This window comes from Muscardinus avellanarius (assembly GCF_963383645.1).
Source record: "Muscardinus avellanarius genome assembly, chromosome: 12".
Lineage (NCBI taxonomy): Eukaryota > Metazoa > Chordata > Mammalia > Rodentia > Gliridae > Muscardinus > Muscardinus avellanarius.
Window position 1 is genome coordinate 103288928 of NC_137798.1, and position 15479 is coordinate 103304406.

General features: G+C 51.3%; 1 protein-coding gene across 1 annotated transcript in view; it reads left to right on the forward strand.

Moving 5' to 3' along the window:
• The window catches only part of WDR25 (WD repeat domain 25), a gene marked incomplete at both ends in the record, with an annotated part of 149721 nt that overhangs the window by 93404 nt on the left and 40838 nt on the right, over positions 1-15479 (forward strand). The window contains one exon of the mRNA XM_080708323.1: positions 8772-8902. Within this exon, the coding sequence (XP_080564449.1) occupies positions 8772-8902 (131 nt within the window). The remainder of the gene's footprint in view (positions 1-8771; positions 8903-15479) is intronic.

A 15479-nucleotide genomic window follows, 5' to 3' on the forward strand; every position in this document is an offset into this window, starting at 1 on the left:
GCCGCCCATTTCATCCCCTCTTTCCAGATAACTTTGGAAGGAGAAGCTGACCCTCATCACAGATTGCAATCAGATGTTATGAAGCTTGTTGGAGCACCAAGCAGTCTCTTCCCTCACACCTGGGGTTGGCCTGGAGCTTTCCCTGCCTCTCCTGGCCTTTCCTGTGGATGCGCATGCCAGCCCTCTGGATGGAGAAGGTGTGTCCGATCCACAGCACTACCTTTACTTGTTGACATTGTTACCCAGCAGAGTGTGTGTGTGCGTGTGTGTGTGTGTGTGTGTGTGTTACTTGATTAGTGTTTGGTGCCCTTCTTGGGTACTAAGACTGATCCTAGACCCTAGATACATTATAGCACGTTTGCTGTTGGAATGGGTTCTGAGTTCCAGAAAGCCAACCTACAAGTGAACCATTGGGACATACCTGGTTTGCAAGTTGAGAGCTCATTTTCACCCCCAGTTATGGACAATTTAGGCGTTTGCAGATAGTAATAGCAGGGCTAAACTTGGTATAAAAGACAGCGTTACAACTACGACTGTTTCTCCTGTGCCCCTATGATGCTGTCATGGCCACCGTCGGGCTTTGTCCTCTGTCTGGGGCCTCCTACGGCATGACTTGGTTCTCTTCTCTACTTCTGAAGGTGGGTTTTAGGATCCCAGGATGCCAGGCTCTGAGAGTACTGCCAGCTGACGCAGAGCCCCAGCCAACAAGGACCACTCAGTTGTACATCCCTGGCTCTCGCTGTGCCCCACCTTCCAGGATGCCTGTCCAGCTTGCCAGGATGGCCCATTTTGATGCCCAGAGTTTGAGCTGAAAGTTAGTAAGCTTCTTTTCTCGTTAACTTTGAGTCAGGATGTTTAAATTTACAGCTGGCTGAATACTTCCCAGAGGATGAGTGTAACGATATTGATTTTAGGAAATGAGTCATGCCTCCTGCCTGGGAGCACAGGCTCAATTACCACGAGCCAACAACATCAGCTTCCCCTTGTCAACATTTTCCCTACATGTGCGTGAGTCTGTAGATGGAACAAAGAGCCGCAGAGAAGGAAAGGTCACGAGTAACTGGCAGGGACGTGGGGTGGGGCGCAGAGAGCAGGCCTCTGAGATTAGACAAGCCCAGACAGTCTCAGCTTGGTCGCCAGTATGGCCTGGGACATGTCTCTCACATGGACAAGCTTCAGGTCCCCGGCTGGGAGCACTGGAGCTCCTGCCATGGTGGTGTGCGGCTGCAAGCTCCTGGAGGCCCAGAGGTGACAGGCCCCTCATAAATGTTGGTCTCCCTCACCCCGAGCTGCCAGTTTCTTGGCAAGGTGAGTTCCCAGGACAGGAGAGCATGCATGGAGACCCACACTTGACCCCAAATGCCAGTTATATGCCAGGAACTAGACTGGGAGCCAGCATACTGAGTAGGATAGGAGGGTCCACAGGATCAGGAGCCTGCGAGGCCGCGGGGCCCTCATTGGGGTATACACCGAGAAGGGAGGAGCCAGCTCTGAGGAGTCTGGCGCCCAGTGCCACCGGGTCCCGTTGCAGTGACGCCGAGGGTGGGAATTGTGGTAGGAATGACAGTGTTGGGAGAATGCACTGAGTTTCTGGAATGTTCTGTGAACGTTTTTGCCCTCATGATTCTTTTTTTTCGTGCTGGGGATTGAACTGAGGGCTTCGTACATGCTAGGTGAGCGCTCTACCAGCAAGCCATACCCCCAGCCTGATCATTTATTTTTTATTTGTATCGTTATTGATTCAAGGAGGAAAAGAAGCCATTTTTCTTAACTCCAAGAAGATCTGAACAGTTTTATACCGGTTGAGCTCATTATAACCAGATCAATAAAGCCAGTGCCAGTGGATTAAATATTTTAAAGCTCAATTTCCTATAATAAGCACATAGTGAATAAATGGACTCTTTGTAACAAACAGACAAGCAAGCAAGATAGTCTCCAGGTTAAAGGTTGGGGGACTACGAACCACCACGTGAATGGGAGGGAGAGGATAAACAAGCTGGGGGTGTGCAGAGGGGGAGCCCAAAACCAGGCCTCGGAGGAAGGCCTTCACCCGGCTGCTGTTCAGAGTCACGGATCTCACTGGCAAATACTTCCCAGCCTTTACCCCTATCTCTTTAGCAAATGTAAAGGCCAGCCCAGGCCATTATCTTCTCAAAGCCTCACGACAAAGCTTGACAATTATTAATCTCTCAAGGTGCCTGCTGTTAAAAACTGGGATCCCTTGGTTTTCATTTTTAATTTAACCAAGGATGAATTCAATAAGTTGGGGTTTAATTTTTCGGACTATAATAGCTTCCCTTGGCCGCTTGCTCCCTAGACGGCCTCGGTCCTCAGGGATGCGGGAGACTCAGCTGGGAAGGGACCAGCCCAAGGTCCCTCCACTAGCAGAGCCGGACCTGGGCTGTGTGGCTCCCAGCTCCTCGGCTCCACCTCCTCCCACATCAGACATGGTGCCAGATCCAGTGCACACAGAGATCCCAGCAACCCAGGCTGAGGCAGAACGATCTCGAGTTCAAGGCCAGCCTGGGCAACTTAGCAAGACTCTGTCTCAAAATAAAAATGAAAAAGGGCTGAAGGTGTGTCAGTGGGAGAGCAGTTCTAGGTCCAGTCCTCTGTACTGCATAAACAAACAACAGGGCAGGTGGTAACAGCTGTGGTTCCGACTTCTTAACCCAAGTCGTGTCTGAGACCTCATTAGGAATCTGGAAGCTTATTAAAAACTTAAAAAATCTTTTAGTTTTTGACCCTTTTAATAAAGAAAATTAGTAAAGGCCTAGTTATTAAAATATAGAAAAATAAACTGTAGCTTCTCTCTCTCTCTCTTTTTTAAGTACTGGAGATGGAACCCAGGGGCATACTACCTCCAAACTCTACCCTGAGCCCTAATTTTTTTTTTTATTCTTTTGAAACAGGGTCTCACTGAGTTGCAAAGTGCCTCACTAAGTAGCTGAGGCTGTCCGTGAACTGCAATTCTCCTGTCTCAGTCTCCCAGATGCTGGGATTTTAAGCGTGTACCACCATGCCTGGCTGTAGCTTGTCTTTTTTTTTTTTTTTTTTTTTTTTGCAGTATCAGGGATGTAACTCAGGGGCATTGTATCACTGAGCTACACCCCGAGCCCTAGTTTTTTTTTTTTTTTTTTTTTTGGTGGTACTGGGGGTGGAACCCAGAGGCTTTCTACCTCCGGGCTATACTTCCAGACCTATTTTATTCTTTATTTGGAAACAGGGTCTCACTAAGTTGCTGAGAGCTTCACTAAGTAGCTGAGGCTGGCTTCGCGATCCTCCTGTCTCAGCCTCCCAAGTGCAGGGATTACAAGCTTGCGCCACCACGCCCGGCTTTTTGTTTTTTTGTTTTGTTTTGTTTTGGGTGGTACTGGGGTTCCTGGAAACCCTTCTACCTCCGGGCTATACTCCCAGACACCTACTTTTTAAAATTTTTATTTGGAAATAGGGTCTCTTAAGCTAGCGAGGCTGGCTTCGAACCTGCGTGATCCTCCTGTTTCTGCCTCCCAAGAGCGGGGATTACAAGTGTGCGCCACCATGCCAGGCCCCAGCCCAAGTTTTTAGATTTTTATGTTAGAAACAGGGTCTCACTGAGTTATGAAGGGCCTCGCTAAGTAGCTGAGGCTGTCCATGAACCATGATCCTCTGGTCTCCACCTCCCAAATGCTGGGATTACAAGTATGCACTACCACGCGTGGCTGCTAGCTTGTCTTTTAAAGGGACGTTTTTCAGGCTTAAAAGGCAGATTCTCACTTCTTTGGGACTTGAGGAAAATTAATATTCCAAAATACAACGTTTTAGCAGAAAAACTTTAGTCATCCCCCAGCAACTCAGCGTTTCTTCTTATCTTTTTTCTCTGTTGTTGGCGAGGCAGCATTGCTGCACTTTTTGAAAAAAGCATATGGCTAATATGCTACCATTTCCAAAATTAAGCATATGGTCATATGCTCTGGTCCAGGAAATGAGGAAAGCGATTTCTCCAGGCAGGCAGGGAGAGTCTGTTTTTCCCTTTGAACTTGAGGATTGGCAGTGAATTCCAAACAAGCACAGAGCAGGCCAGTGGTGTTCCCAGCAGTGGGCAGTTGTCTCTCTCCATGGGCGAAAACTCCCAGGGCCACCTGGGCCCCTGGGTCTGTGGGCTGTGGCAAGGAGGGGCGTTATGGGGCCCGTGGCCGGGAACACCTGCATCTGGCCTGGGAATGTGTGCAGAGTCTTGGGGAGGGGACCCTCTGCTCCTCCCTTCTAGTTGGGGATTCGCCAACCCGACACATCAAGGTTGGCTTCTGATCACCGACTGTAGCTTACAAGCCAAGGAAGTGTTTCGGTTTCAGGAAAGGAAAAAGAAGAGTAAATTCGAGAAGTATTAGCTTTCCAATTAGGTTATTTCACCAAGAAGCAGTGTTTTTAATTTACTTTAGGATGCCTAATGAGGGAGGAAATCGCCCTGAGGCACCCACAGGTCTGCTCAGCAGCCTGGTGACTTCTTAAAAAAAATTGTTTATTTATTAGAAAACCATTACTAGGGACACTTATTGGTGTAATTTTAAGAATTACACCTCGTTTTATCTCGGTGACTCTTCTCTTGGTCTTTGAACACAGTGACTTCTTTTTACCACTCCCACAGTTCCAGAGCAGGTGTCCAGCAGTCTCCATTTTGCTGCAGAACACTTTTTAAGATTCCAATTGTAAACGGCTTTTCAGTGCTCCATCAGGCAGAGAGCCACATGATCAGATTTGCCAGAACTGCTCCCCTGGGCTGGACAGCGAGGTAGTTTGCAGCCCCTACACGGCCGTGAATTCTGTGATGTGGAGTGGGCGGCCGTCCACAGTGGATGACCACAGAGACCTTTTGTGCATGTCCACACTCAAGGTATTGCACCCATAAATATTTCCAGCCTTTATCCCTATCTCTTTAGCAAATGTAAAGGCCAGCCCGGGGCATAATTGTATTAATGTATTGTATTAATTACAAGGATATGGCCATCTTGTAGCAAAATAGTTCAGCGGCTTGTGGGGCTTAAATAGGTACAGGTTTCTGATTTACTTACCAAAAAATCAGGTATTTTCAAAATTTTGTTTGATGACAAGTGATTGCCAATTTTAGGTCTTTAGAAGATATTAAAAACATAAACAAAAAAATGCTTAATTATCCAAAGCGTCCAAAGGGGACAGGTTGACAAAACACGAGAGCTTTCCAAACACTTTGTACTGTGAAGAGAGAAGTTTGTGTGTGTGTGAGCACTGAGGATTGAACCACGGGCATTCGACCTCCGAGCTACACCCCCAGCCCTGTTTTTTATTTTGAAACAGGGTCTCAGCAAGTTGCAGAGGGCCTCACTAAGTAGCTGAGTCTGGCTGTGAACCTGTGATCCTCCCGTCTCTGCCTCTACTGGGCTCTACTGGGATTACAAGTGTGTACCACCATGCCCGGTTTGGAGAGAACTTTTTTTTTTTCAATACTGAGGATTGAGCTACACCCTCTGAGGTACCCCCCAACCCCCAGCCCTTTTTTGCATTTTTATTTGGAAGCAGAGTCTCACTAAGTTACAGAGGGCCTCACTAAGTAGCTGAGGCTGGCCGCAAAGCGTGATCCTCCCATCTCAGCCTCCCGGATACTGGGATTACAAGTGTGCGCCACCATGCTCAACTTGGAGAGAACAATTTGAATACAGATGTTTCTTGAGGGCTGGTGATTGAACCCAGGACCTCAAGCATGCTAGATACATGTTCTCCCACTGAGCTACACCTCCTGCCTCCGGAAAACAGGTGTTTTTGCCGGGCGTGGTGGTACACGCTTGTAATCCCCATGCTTGGGAGGCAGAGACAGGAGGATCACGCAGGTTCGAAGCCAGCCTCTCTGGCCTAAGAGACCCTGTTTACAAATAAAAAAAATATAAAATAGGTCTGGGAGTGTAGCCCAGAGGTAGAAGGGTTCCATCCCTAGTAACACACACACACACACACACACACACCAAAAAAAAAAAAAAACCAAGAAAACAACCAGGTGTTTTTACTTGTTTCCATCCTTCTGTGATTTTTTTGTTGTTGTTGCTAATAATGGTTTAAGGAGTGTCACCTCTTAAAAATTCTAATATCTCCATTCTTAACCTGGGCTCAGTGTTTTTTTCTAATCGGTTTTAAAATCCTTTAAATAAAAATTTCAGTGAATTTTGAGTTGGGTTAAAAATATGAGAATACAGTTCTAAAGCCTTTTGATTAGTTGCAGAAGCCATTATTTGATATTAGGGAAAATGGAGCTTTATTAGCAAAGTGTCTACGAAATCCTTTGTGTCATTAGTGGGTAGTGGAACTTGTCTCCTGTGTGCCTGGTGGGGCACTTTGCACTAGGCCCACATGTCCTTGGGCGGAGACTGCCATCCTTGACTGGGTCTGGTGGATAAACTGGGCCTACAGCCAGTCAGCTTGAAACTCACTGAGTCACACAAAGTTCCCTGCACTTAAACGACGGAAATCATATTCAGTCCTGTTGCTCTCACTAATGAATTATAGCTCAGATATTTAATGGTTTCAAAGAAGTTGGTTGATAATCCTAATAAATGACATATTAAAGTGTATTTTAAAGGACACAGTGGAACCTGCTGACAATTCCAGTACTTGGGAGGCTGAAATAGGAGGAGCACATGTTGGAGTCCAGGGCGTGGTAACTTAGTGAGACCCTAACTCAAAAGAAAAAAAAGGGACGGAGGTGTAGCTCAGCGGTAGAACATCCCTGGGTTCAATCTCCAGATTGAGTATCTATCATCTTTTTTTTTTTTTTTTTTTTTTTTGCTGGTCTGGAACTCAGAGGCATTTGACCTCTGAGCTGCACCTCCTGCCCAATTTTTTATTCTTTATTTTGAAACAGGGTCTCACTGAGTTGTGAAGGGCCTCACTAAGTAGCCGAGGCTGGCTGTGAACCGCGATCCTCCTGTCTCATCCTCCCGAATGCTGGGATCACAAGTGTGCGCCACCACGCCCGGCTTTATCTATCTAAAATACTGGTATGTTATCCTTGTTTCATCCTTAAAGATGTTCTGTTTTTACTGTTTTTTGTTTGTTGGTGGTACTGGGGTTCCTGGAAGTCCTTCTACCTCCGGGCCACACTCCCAGACCTATTTTATAGGTTTTATTTGGAAACAGGGTCTCTTAAGCCAGCGCGGCTGGCTTCGAACCTGCGCGATCCTCCTGTCTCTGGCTCCCAAGCGCGGGGATTACAAGCGTGCGCCACCACGCCCGGCTTAATTTTACTGTTTTTAAAATGTTCATAATATATTGGCACAGTAGCATATTCTGTTACATATACAAATAACCCAGTGTGTGCGGAAGGGTTTCCTGGGTGGGTGCAGTTGGACAGGTTCAGAGACCGTGGCTCAGGCAGATGGGATCTGTGACTCTCTTTTCCTTACCTGGTGTGTCGGCCAAGCCCTTGGCTCAGTGCATGGGGGTCACAGCGCATGGAGCAGGGGTACCTTCAGGAAGTGCTCTCTGAGCTGAACGAGTGCCCACTTCCTGGCCTACAGGGGATACGAGGCTTGAGGTGTTGGCATCTCACGGGTCTCCTCTCTGGCCACCAGCTTCTGCGGCCCTGTGGCAGCCCAGGCTTTTGTGCCGGCTGTGGAACCTTCCCTGTGTCTCTGAGGGACGCGCTCTCCTCACTGCCAGCCAGCGTGGCATAGCGGGGTGGCACTCGGACTCCTGAGCGATAATGCTGCCCCAGGCCAGTTCTCCATGTGGTTGCAGGTGCATCCGGTGTGACCGATGAGAATTATAGCCAGTGCTCCGGGACGTGGAGGCCACCGGGGTCGCGGTAGGAGCACGGCAGTGACCTGCCGCGATTGATCGACATTTCACAAGTCCATGTAGCTCACCGCCAGGGGATCACGGTGCTGGCGCTGTTTTCCACGGCACACCTGCATGTGCGTGCACACAGACACTGGCCGCTGTGTTCTTAAGTACCTGACAACAGTCTATGTCTGGTACTTAAATGACCGGGACTGCCTCGAGTCGTGCCAAGCGCGCGAGACCCCCAGCGGTCCACACCTGATGTCCTTCTGCGTCTCGGCCGCCTGAGGGCCGTTTTATTTATCGCGCAGCGTGTCGGCCACCCCACCTGCCGTGCGGTAGCAAGCCGCTCATCTGTTACCACGAGGGCATGATTGTCAGGTGGCTGATTCTGAGAAAATCTCCCTGGAGCAAGTCTGCGTTTGGGTTTTGGGCTCCAGGTAAATAATCTCCCTGTTAACGGTGCAGCCTTGGAGATTGCGCCTAGTGTCCGTGAGCCTTGCTGCCCGGGCCTGGGAGGCGGGTAGGGCCGCTGTGCAGGTGCTGCGAGTTACTACATGAGGCTTGCAGAAGGCGTGAAATTGGGTATTAGTGGGCACTCACCTAGTCCAGCCCCAGGGACGGGGTTCTTGAGAGTGGGGCTGGCCCAGAGAGACAGCAAAGACCGCCACTGCTGTTTGCAGAAAGTCTCCACGGGCCAGTCAAGCTGCACTTACTCATGGGTTCCATACCAGATGACATCGTACTTTTAAGGCATTTACTTTGTGATCTATTTTTTTTTTTATGGTACCGGGGATTGAACCCAGAGGCAGTCTACCTCAGAGCTATTCCCCCAGCCTGATTTTATTTCTTATTCTCTGAGGTTGGCTTGGAACCTGTGATCCTCCTGTCTCGGCCTCCCAAGTACTGGGATTACAAGTGTGCACTACCATACCCAGCTGTGATCGAAATATTTTCTAACCCTCTCTTCTCTGTTTGTGTTGTAGGAACCCAGCTATTTAGCGGTCGAAGTGACTTTAGAATCACCTCTTTGAAGTTTTACCCAAAAGACCACAGCATTTTTTTATGCGGAGGCTTCAGCTCTGAAATCAAAGCTTGGGACATAAGGACTGGCAAGGTAAACCTTTCCTCCTGGTGTGGCCTTTCTACGGGAGAGCTGCCACCTTGACAATTGAAATAACTGGGGACAGATCAACCTCTACCTCTAGGGTCCTTGAGATAAGAAAATTACCCCGTCATATTTAATCAGATAGCGTCAATTTTAGGTGTTTGGAAAGAACCTTCATGGCTGGTTAGACCATTGAAGTATGACAGGTAACACTCTATGCAGCGTGTTACCGAAAATACTCGTTGAACACCTACCTACTGTGTACAGATGTCCTCAGACGACCTACAGTGCACCAGCCTTGGGCCGTCAAGCTGGAGATCAAACTCTGGGGCAGAGAAGCTCTGTGCGTGTGCGTGAGGAGTGTGCGCTTCGAGCTTGCCTCGAGAGGCCTCCTTAGAAGACATGTTGCTCCCTTTGGGGCTTAACAGCTAGCTGGGTTCCCCTCCCACCCTTTCCCGCAACCAGTTGCCTCCAGCATTTACTAAATGGCAACTCTTCTGTGGCTGTTCAGGCGCAGATGTCAGGGTCATCACTGTCGCTGTCCCCTAACCTTCAGCAAGTCCTGCCCTTCTACCTGACTCTTTGCCCCACGTCACTGTGGTAGCTCTGGGCTAAGCCACTGCTGTCTCTTGCTGGGGCAGCTGCAGGAGTTTCTTCTCTGGTCTCTCTCTTCCCTCAGCCCCTTAGGGTCTTTCTTACCACAGCAGGCAGAGCGATTCACGCAAGCCTAAGTCAGATGTTCGGGTACCCTTCTCAGTCACCATCTGTGCAAGGCCTTAATGGTCTTCCTACACCTGCCCCTTGTACCTGCTCGCTGCTGCCCCGGACCTCTGCACGCGCGCCTTCAGCCTGGGAAGCTCTCCTCCATCTTCTTGGCACACGCTAGCTCCCTCCCTCCGCAGACTTTGCCTCTCCAGTGGGGCCCTCGCCGCTCACTGCCCGCTGCTGTCCACTGGTTGCCCCCTTTCCTTCCATGGCTTTTACCATCTGCTGATATACCTGGGATTTTTTAGGTGCATCTCTTGGCCAGTGTCCCTCCCCTCGAATGTAAGCATTGGAGGACAGGGCTCTCGTCTGCTGTAGGTGTCTGGCTTCTCACGCAGGGTCTGACACTTAGCAGATCACGTCTGAGCGAGCAAATGATGGAGGAATGGAGTCAGGCAGGGTACACAAGTGCAGGAGGGGGGATGGAGATGTGTGGCCAGCTGGACTCTGCTGGGCATGGGCTCCAGGCAGCGGGACCTGCGGGGCCTTGTGCCTTGGTTGGGATCAGCAGTGGGGAGCCATGGGAGGGTTGTGAGCAGGGCTGCGGAGGGGCCTTGGAGGAGATGGAGTGGCAGAGAGGCAGGTGGGTCTTGCCAGAGGAGGAGCTGGGGGTTGGTCTGCCTCTGGGGCCCTGTGAGTCTGGGAGGCCATTTTCAGGAGCTGAGAAGCACTGCCCTGCAGCCATTTCAGCCCCCAAGAGTAGCGCTAGACACCCTGTGCAGCCCCGGAGGGGGGGGTCAGAAGGTCAGTGCCCTCCGCAGGCCGTAAAAGCCCCGGAGGGAAAATGGCAGCAGAGGGGACCAGTGGACACCAGCGGGTCATGGACAGCGAGGGCCCCCGCTGGAGAGGCGGCATTGAGCACAGCCTGTGGAGGGAGGGAGCTAGCCTCTGCAGAGGAAGTGGAGGAGAGCTTTCCAGGCACGAGGTTCAGGGTCTGGCCCCAGCTGCTCTAACGTGAAGCACTAGAGGCTCCAACGGAATGGCCTCTCAGCTGGGGCATCCCCGCCCCGACCCAAACAGGTGCGGCCTCCGGGCAGGCTGCCCGAGCAGGGGCAGCCTTCCGAGCCCTCGATTCCAGATCCACCCCTGTACTCAGGCCAGCTCTCCAAGAAGCCCTTTCCCAGCAGGGGCCACCTGGTTTCTTTTAGGAGAACCTATAAACAGAGGCCCTTGTCTTTAACGAGAATGGGAAGGTTTGTCCATAGATAAGATCTTACTTAATGTATCTCACAAGCGCAGCACAGATACATGTGCTCTTTAAATAAAAACACAGACATTTTTCTTTCACAAAGAAAACAGGGTTTTTTTGTACTAGGGATTGAACTCAGGGGCATTCTACCTCCAAGCTATACCCTAGCCCTTTTTACTTTGAAACAGGGTTTCCCTAAGTGGCCGAGGCTGGCCTTGAACCTGCAATACTCCTGTCTCAGCCTCCCAAATACTGGGATTACAGGTCTGTACTGCCATGCCTAGGTACAAAGAAACTTTTTTTTTTTAGAAAAATAATTAAAAAACAGAGGAAGATTGCTGGTAAAGAAGTGGACAGCCTAGAATTTTTAGAGCGCTAGAACACTATATCTGGGATATAAATCCAGGAAGAGTGAAAGAAGATGAGGGCAGCTTGTGCAGATGGGAAATGCTTAGGTATGAAGTGAGACCGCCAGATACCCACCCGTCCTGAGAGCCGACCCGAAAGGGGCACCCACTTTTTTTAGACTCAAAGACCAAACACGTAAGGAATTACTCACCCTAGACACCATCGGATTTTAAGACTTTGTTAAAAATATCGGACTTTCTCCCAGGGCAGACGTCAGCTGACGAGCTCCAAAAGTGTGCTGGGGAGAAGCAATTAGAAGCAGATGTTGCTGTGACTGGTATTGGCATGTTTGTGAGACTCTCCTAAGCTAATAATGTGGGGAAAGGGATCTGCGCAGTATTTGTTTTTACTTTCCTTTTACCAACAATCCTCCCGCACTGGGTCACACGGGGAGAGGGCTGGGAGTTCCACTGGCAGCGGCCAGGCTCCAGGGACAGCGCCTTCCTGGCTTAACAAGTGTTGAAGGGACTTTGCCCCAAAGGAGCTTGCTGCAGGGCCTCACCAGACCTCACAGTGGGGCCTCACGGCCTGGCAATGCTGGCTTCTCAGCGCTGTGATCTGTCCTTGGTGCTGAACCCTCCACCTAGCAGCAGCGGCTTGGCCTTTCTGACTGCTGGCAGGGGCAGCAGTGGCTTCGCAGGTGGAATCAGGAAGGACAAGGACCTACGCTCCCAGACCAGACAGTCCCCCACCCCGTGGCTCCAGTGGGAAGGAGAGCTTGTTATCAATACAGTCATGACAAAAGGGATATTCAGGGGAGCGGAGGGGAGCTAGACAGCTCATTGCATTTTGATGCATGTTCATTGTTCTTTCTCCGTGGCTTCCTCTTTGGTAGACAAGCTCTTTTGGGTCTTGTTTTATACACAACTTTGAATTTCGTGTCACACACAGATGTAAGAGTTTTCCTTGTAAAACGTCCCGTGCCGTCCCTTTGACTCAGTAGGCCTTCCTGACTTGCCTCCTGTCGTAGCCCCAGTGCTCAAAACAGCGCCTGGCAGCCACTTGATAGGTTATGTGGGTAGAATAAAGCAGACGGACGCGTTTATCAAGCCGTTTCCCTGGGTGGGTATGTAGAATTTTTCAGAAACTTATCTTGTAGTTAAAACTAATAAACGTGAGTGCAGAGGTCAGGGGTCGGCCAGCTGAAGCCCAGAGCTAAATCATGCCCGCTACTTGTCTGTGTAGATGAGGTTTCGCTGGAACGCAGCCTCCATTCACTCGCACGCGGTCTGTGGCTGCTGCGACGCTTCAGTGGCCGCCGTGGGACCACAGGGCCTGCGAAGCCAAGCTCCTCTCCAGAGAGGCCTGCTGTGCCACCTGTCCCCTGCTGCTCCCAGGACTGGCTTTGTGTTTCCAGGCAGTGGGGCCTCCTCCAGTCATTTTTCTATTATATTTTCTCCTCTGAGAAACACCTTTGTGCATCTAGCGCTTCCTATAGCTGGTATTACATTCGGCTCAAGTCCAACAGCTCGACTTGCCGAGTCAAAGCGATCCAGCCTTCGAAGGCTCAGAGTGTCTGCTGATGGGACTGGGGCGGTGAGCCCCCCCACGCCCCCGCCAGGCCAGTGGCAGAGGCAGACGATGCCCCCCTGGGATCTTAGGGTGCAGGTCTGATGAATTGTTGACACAGAGAACTTTTAAGCTATGTTCCAGCCATGGGGTTTTATGATGCCTTTAAGCCTTTAAGTTACCCAAATGATAAATGTCGGAGTTGGACTTGTCCAGTCCAGCCCGATTCATCACAGCAAATGGGCTGCTTGGCTCCCCTTCCTTCCTTCCTGGCTGATCCGTCTGCCTCGGGTGTGACGATGGGGGCACATCTCACCTCTGCAAAGTGCCCGGCTTCGTTTCTGGTGGGTCAGTGGGATGTGTTCCTCGTGAGCCAGTGGGCATGCCTCTTCCAGCCTCTTCCAGCCAGCCCGGTGCCGCATCTGTCACACTCTTTCCTCCCCATGGCCCGCTGGGGCGCGGGTGTGCTGTGGAACCTAGCATGTCGGTGGTCTGGCCTTCATGGTGATGTGGGAGTCCTCCTCTCCAGAGCCCTGCTGGCTCTCAGGGCCAGTAGCCTGAGCTGCAGGAGACCTGGGCTCACGTCCTTTCTTAGCTGGGTGATCCGAGGCCAGAGTCGTAGGCCAGTCACTCCGGTACGTGACTTCTCCATTGGAATGGCAAAGGCACAACGAGACGTCTCTAAAGCTGTGTTTTCAAACTTGCACATGTGTAGCAGGGCACCTGGGGTCTCATCCAGATGCACATCATGTCTCGGCAGTCCTGCAGTGTCAAGGAGAGCTTGCATTTATAGCAGGCTCCAGGATGTAGCAGGAGATGCTGTGTGGACCCCAGTTTGAGAAGCCAGGCTCAAGGGCCTCTGGACTTAGAAGTCCCATGCATCTCCTGTGTGAGCACCCGTGGACTTCATCTTCAATGGGCCTGCACCATCTGTGACCATCTTGGTGATAACGGTAGCTCCTGACTGCCTGTGCACCTGCGAGCACTTTTATCCACAGGTGTTTTCTATAGCTGCTTTGGCTGGGGACCTGAGTCCAGTTGTCTCTGGACAGATGCTCCAGCATCTCCCACAGGGTCCTGGAACGAGCAGATGCTCCGGGTAACCTGGAGTGGACCGACAGGGGCTGTTGTTCCCCACGTTGATGGATCCTGCAGGAGCTCACACCTGCCCCTGGCTTCCCAGCCACTCAGAGGGAGCAGCCTCACCCACGAACGAGCGGGGTGTGAAGGGCGGCAGTGATTCAGCCACAGGGAGCTGCGGGGAGGTGCGGCGTAGTGAGCCGGCCTGTGCTCTTGGCCCAGTGTGAACTCTCAGGCTTCCTGGGGTTTGGAGGGTGACAGTTACAAGCCTCCTTAGTTTCCAGGCCAGTGGTGCCCTGGCTCTGTGCCCAGCCGTGTGGGAGCCGCAGAGGAGACGGAGGAGTCTGAGATGAGGACCCAACCCTCCAGGGCAATGTCCAAATGTCTCACGGTAGTCACCTTCAACGTATGATGTCTATGTATATTGAGCTGAAAAGTTAAGATAGGTAATAAAATCAAGCCCTCCTGCCTGCTGTACCATGAATCAAACTTAAGAAAGCTCATACAGAGGCTTAAAAATCAGATGGCATATTTAGTGATTCTCCCTTTTTGCAAGACTAAACTACAGAACCTCAGCCTCAGCAAATTGCCCCTTGGTGAAGGAAGGTTGAGCCCTAGAAATTGGAGCAGCTCTGGAAATGTAGGCCGCTGGCTCCGAGCTGGCCGTAGGGCGGGGGCCTGGACTCTGCCCCGGTCCTCGCCCTTGCCCTTGCCGTGTCCTCTTTGGGGTTGATGGGGGCAGGCGGGGCTGAGCTTGCTTTGATGTCTGCCTCCCACTCTGCCCTTGAGAAAGACAGTGTGATGCCATGGGACTTGCTGCATTTGCCCCGCCTGGTCCTCTGAAGCCCGACTTCCCACCTGCTCTGGGATTCTCGTGATGGAATCCACCCTGACAGGCCTGTTCACGTGCACTCCAGCAGGCTCCGGCCTTGCTTTGACACGAATCATCAATATTTCATGCTTGTTCTACATCTGTTCTTGTTCTCAAGTGTTTAAAGGAACATCTCGACTTCCAAGTCTTGAGTTGGTTTCGTGACCTCCTTCGGAGCTTTGTCCCAGGCCCTCAGTGGCACATGTCCTGATGTGAGGTGCAGGTCGCTGGGGCTTGGCCTGTGTGGACCCTCCGCTCTGCCTCTCATGGTCACAGCCCCTCAGCTGTAAACCGTGGGCTTCCTGGGCAGGGGTTCTGCTGAGCACCCAGTAGGCCCTGGGGGAGAAGAACTTGTAAGAACTTCAGATAGCAACTGGAAAAATCTCCAGCAGTTAGCCTGCGCAGCAGAAGGGAGGCGGGCAGCACTTCCCAGGTGGGAGTGTTCTCTGGCTGTAAGAACATGAAGAACCTTGGGCCACCGCCGGCCCTGGCCCTGGCGGGCGGCCCCAGCCCTCTGAAGTTGTGAAAGTGCTCCAGGTGTTTTCGTGCACGGCCAGCGCTGGGAAGCGCAGCCTTGGTGCAGGGTCCGGGTGCCCAGGTGGGAGCCCCTCGTGGCGGGCACGCCTGGCCGCAGTGCTCGGCCTCGCCTTTGGCTCAGCACTCCGTCAGTTTCCGCGACACCCGTTGGCAGGCTGCTTATCTGTCCTAATGAGGTTTTGATTACTCGCCATTTGTCTCTTTCGTCAGTTTCATATTAAAACGCC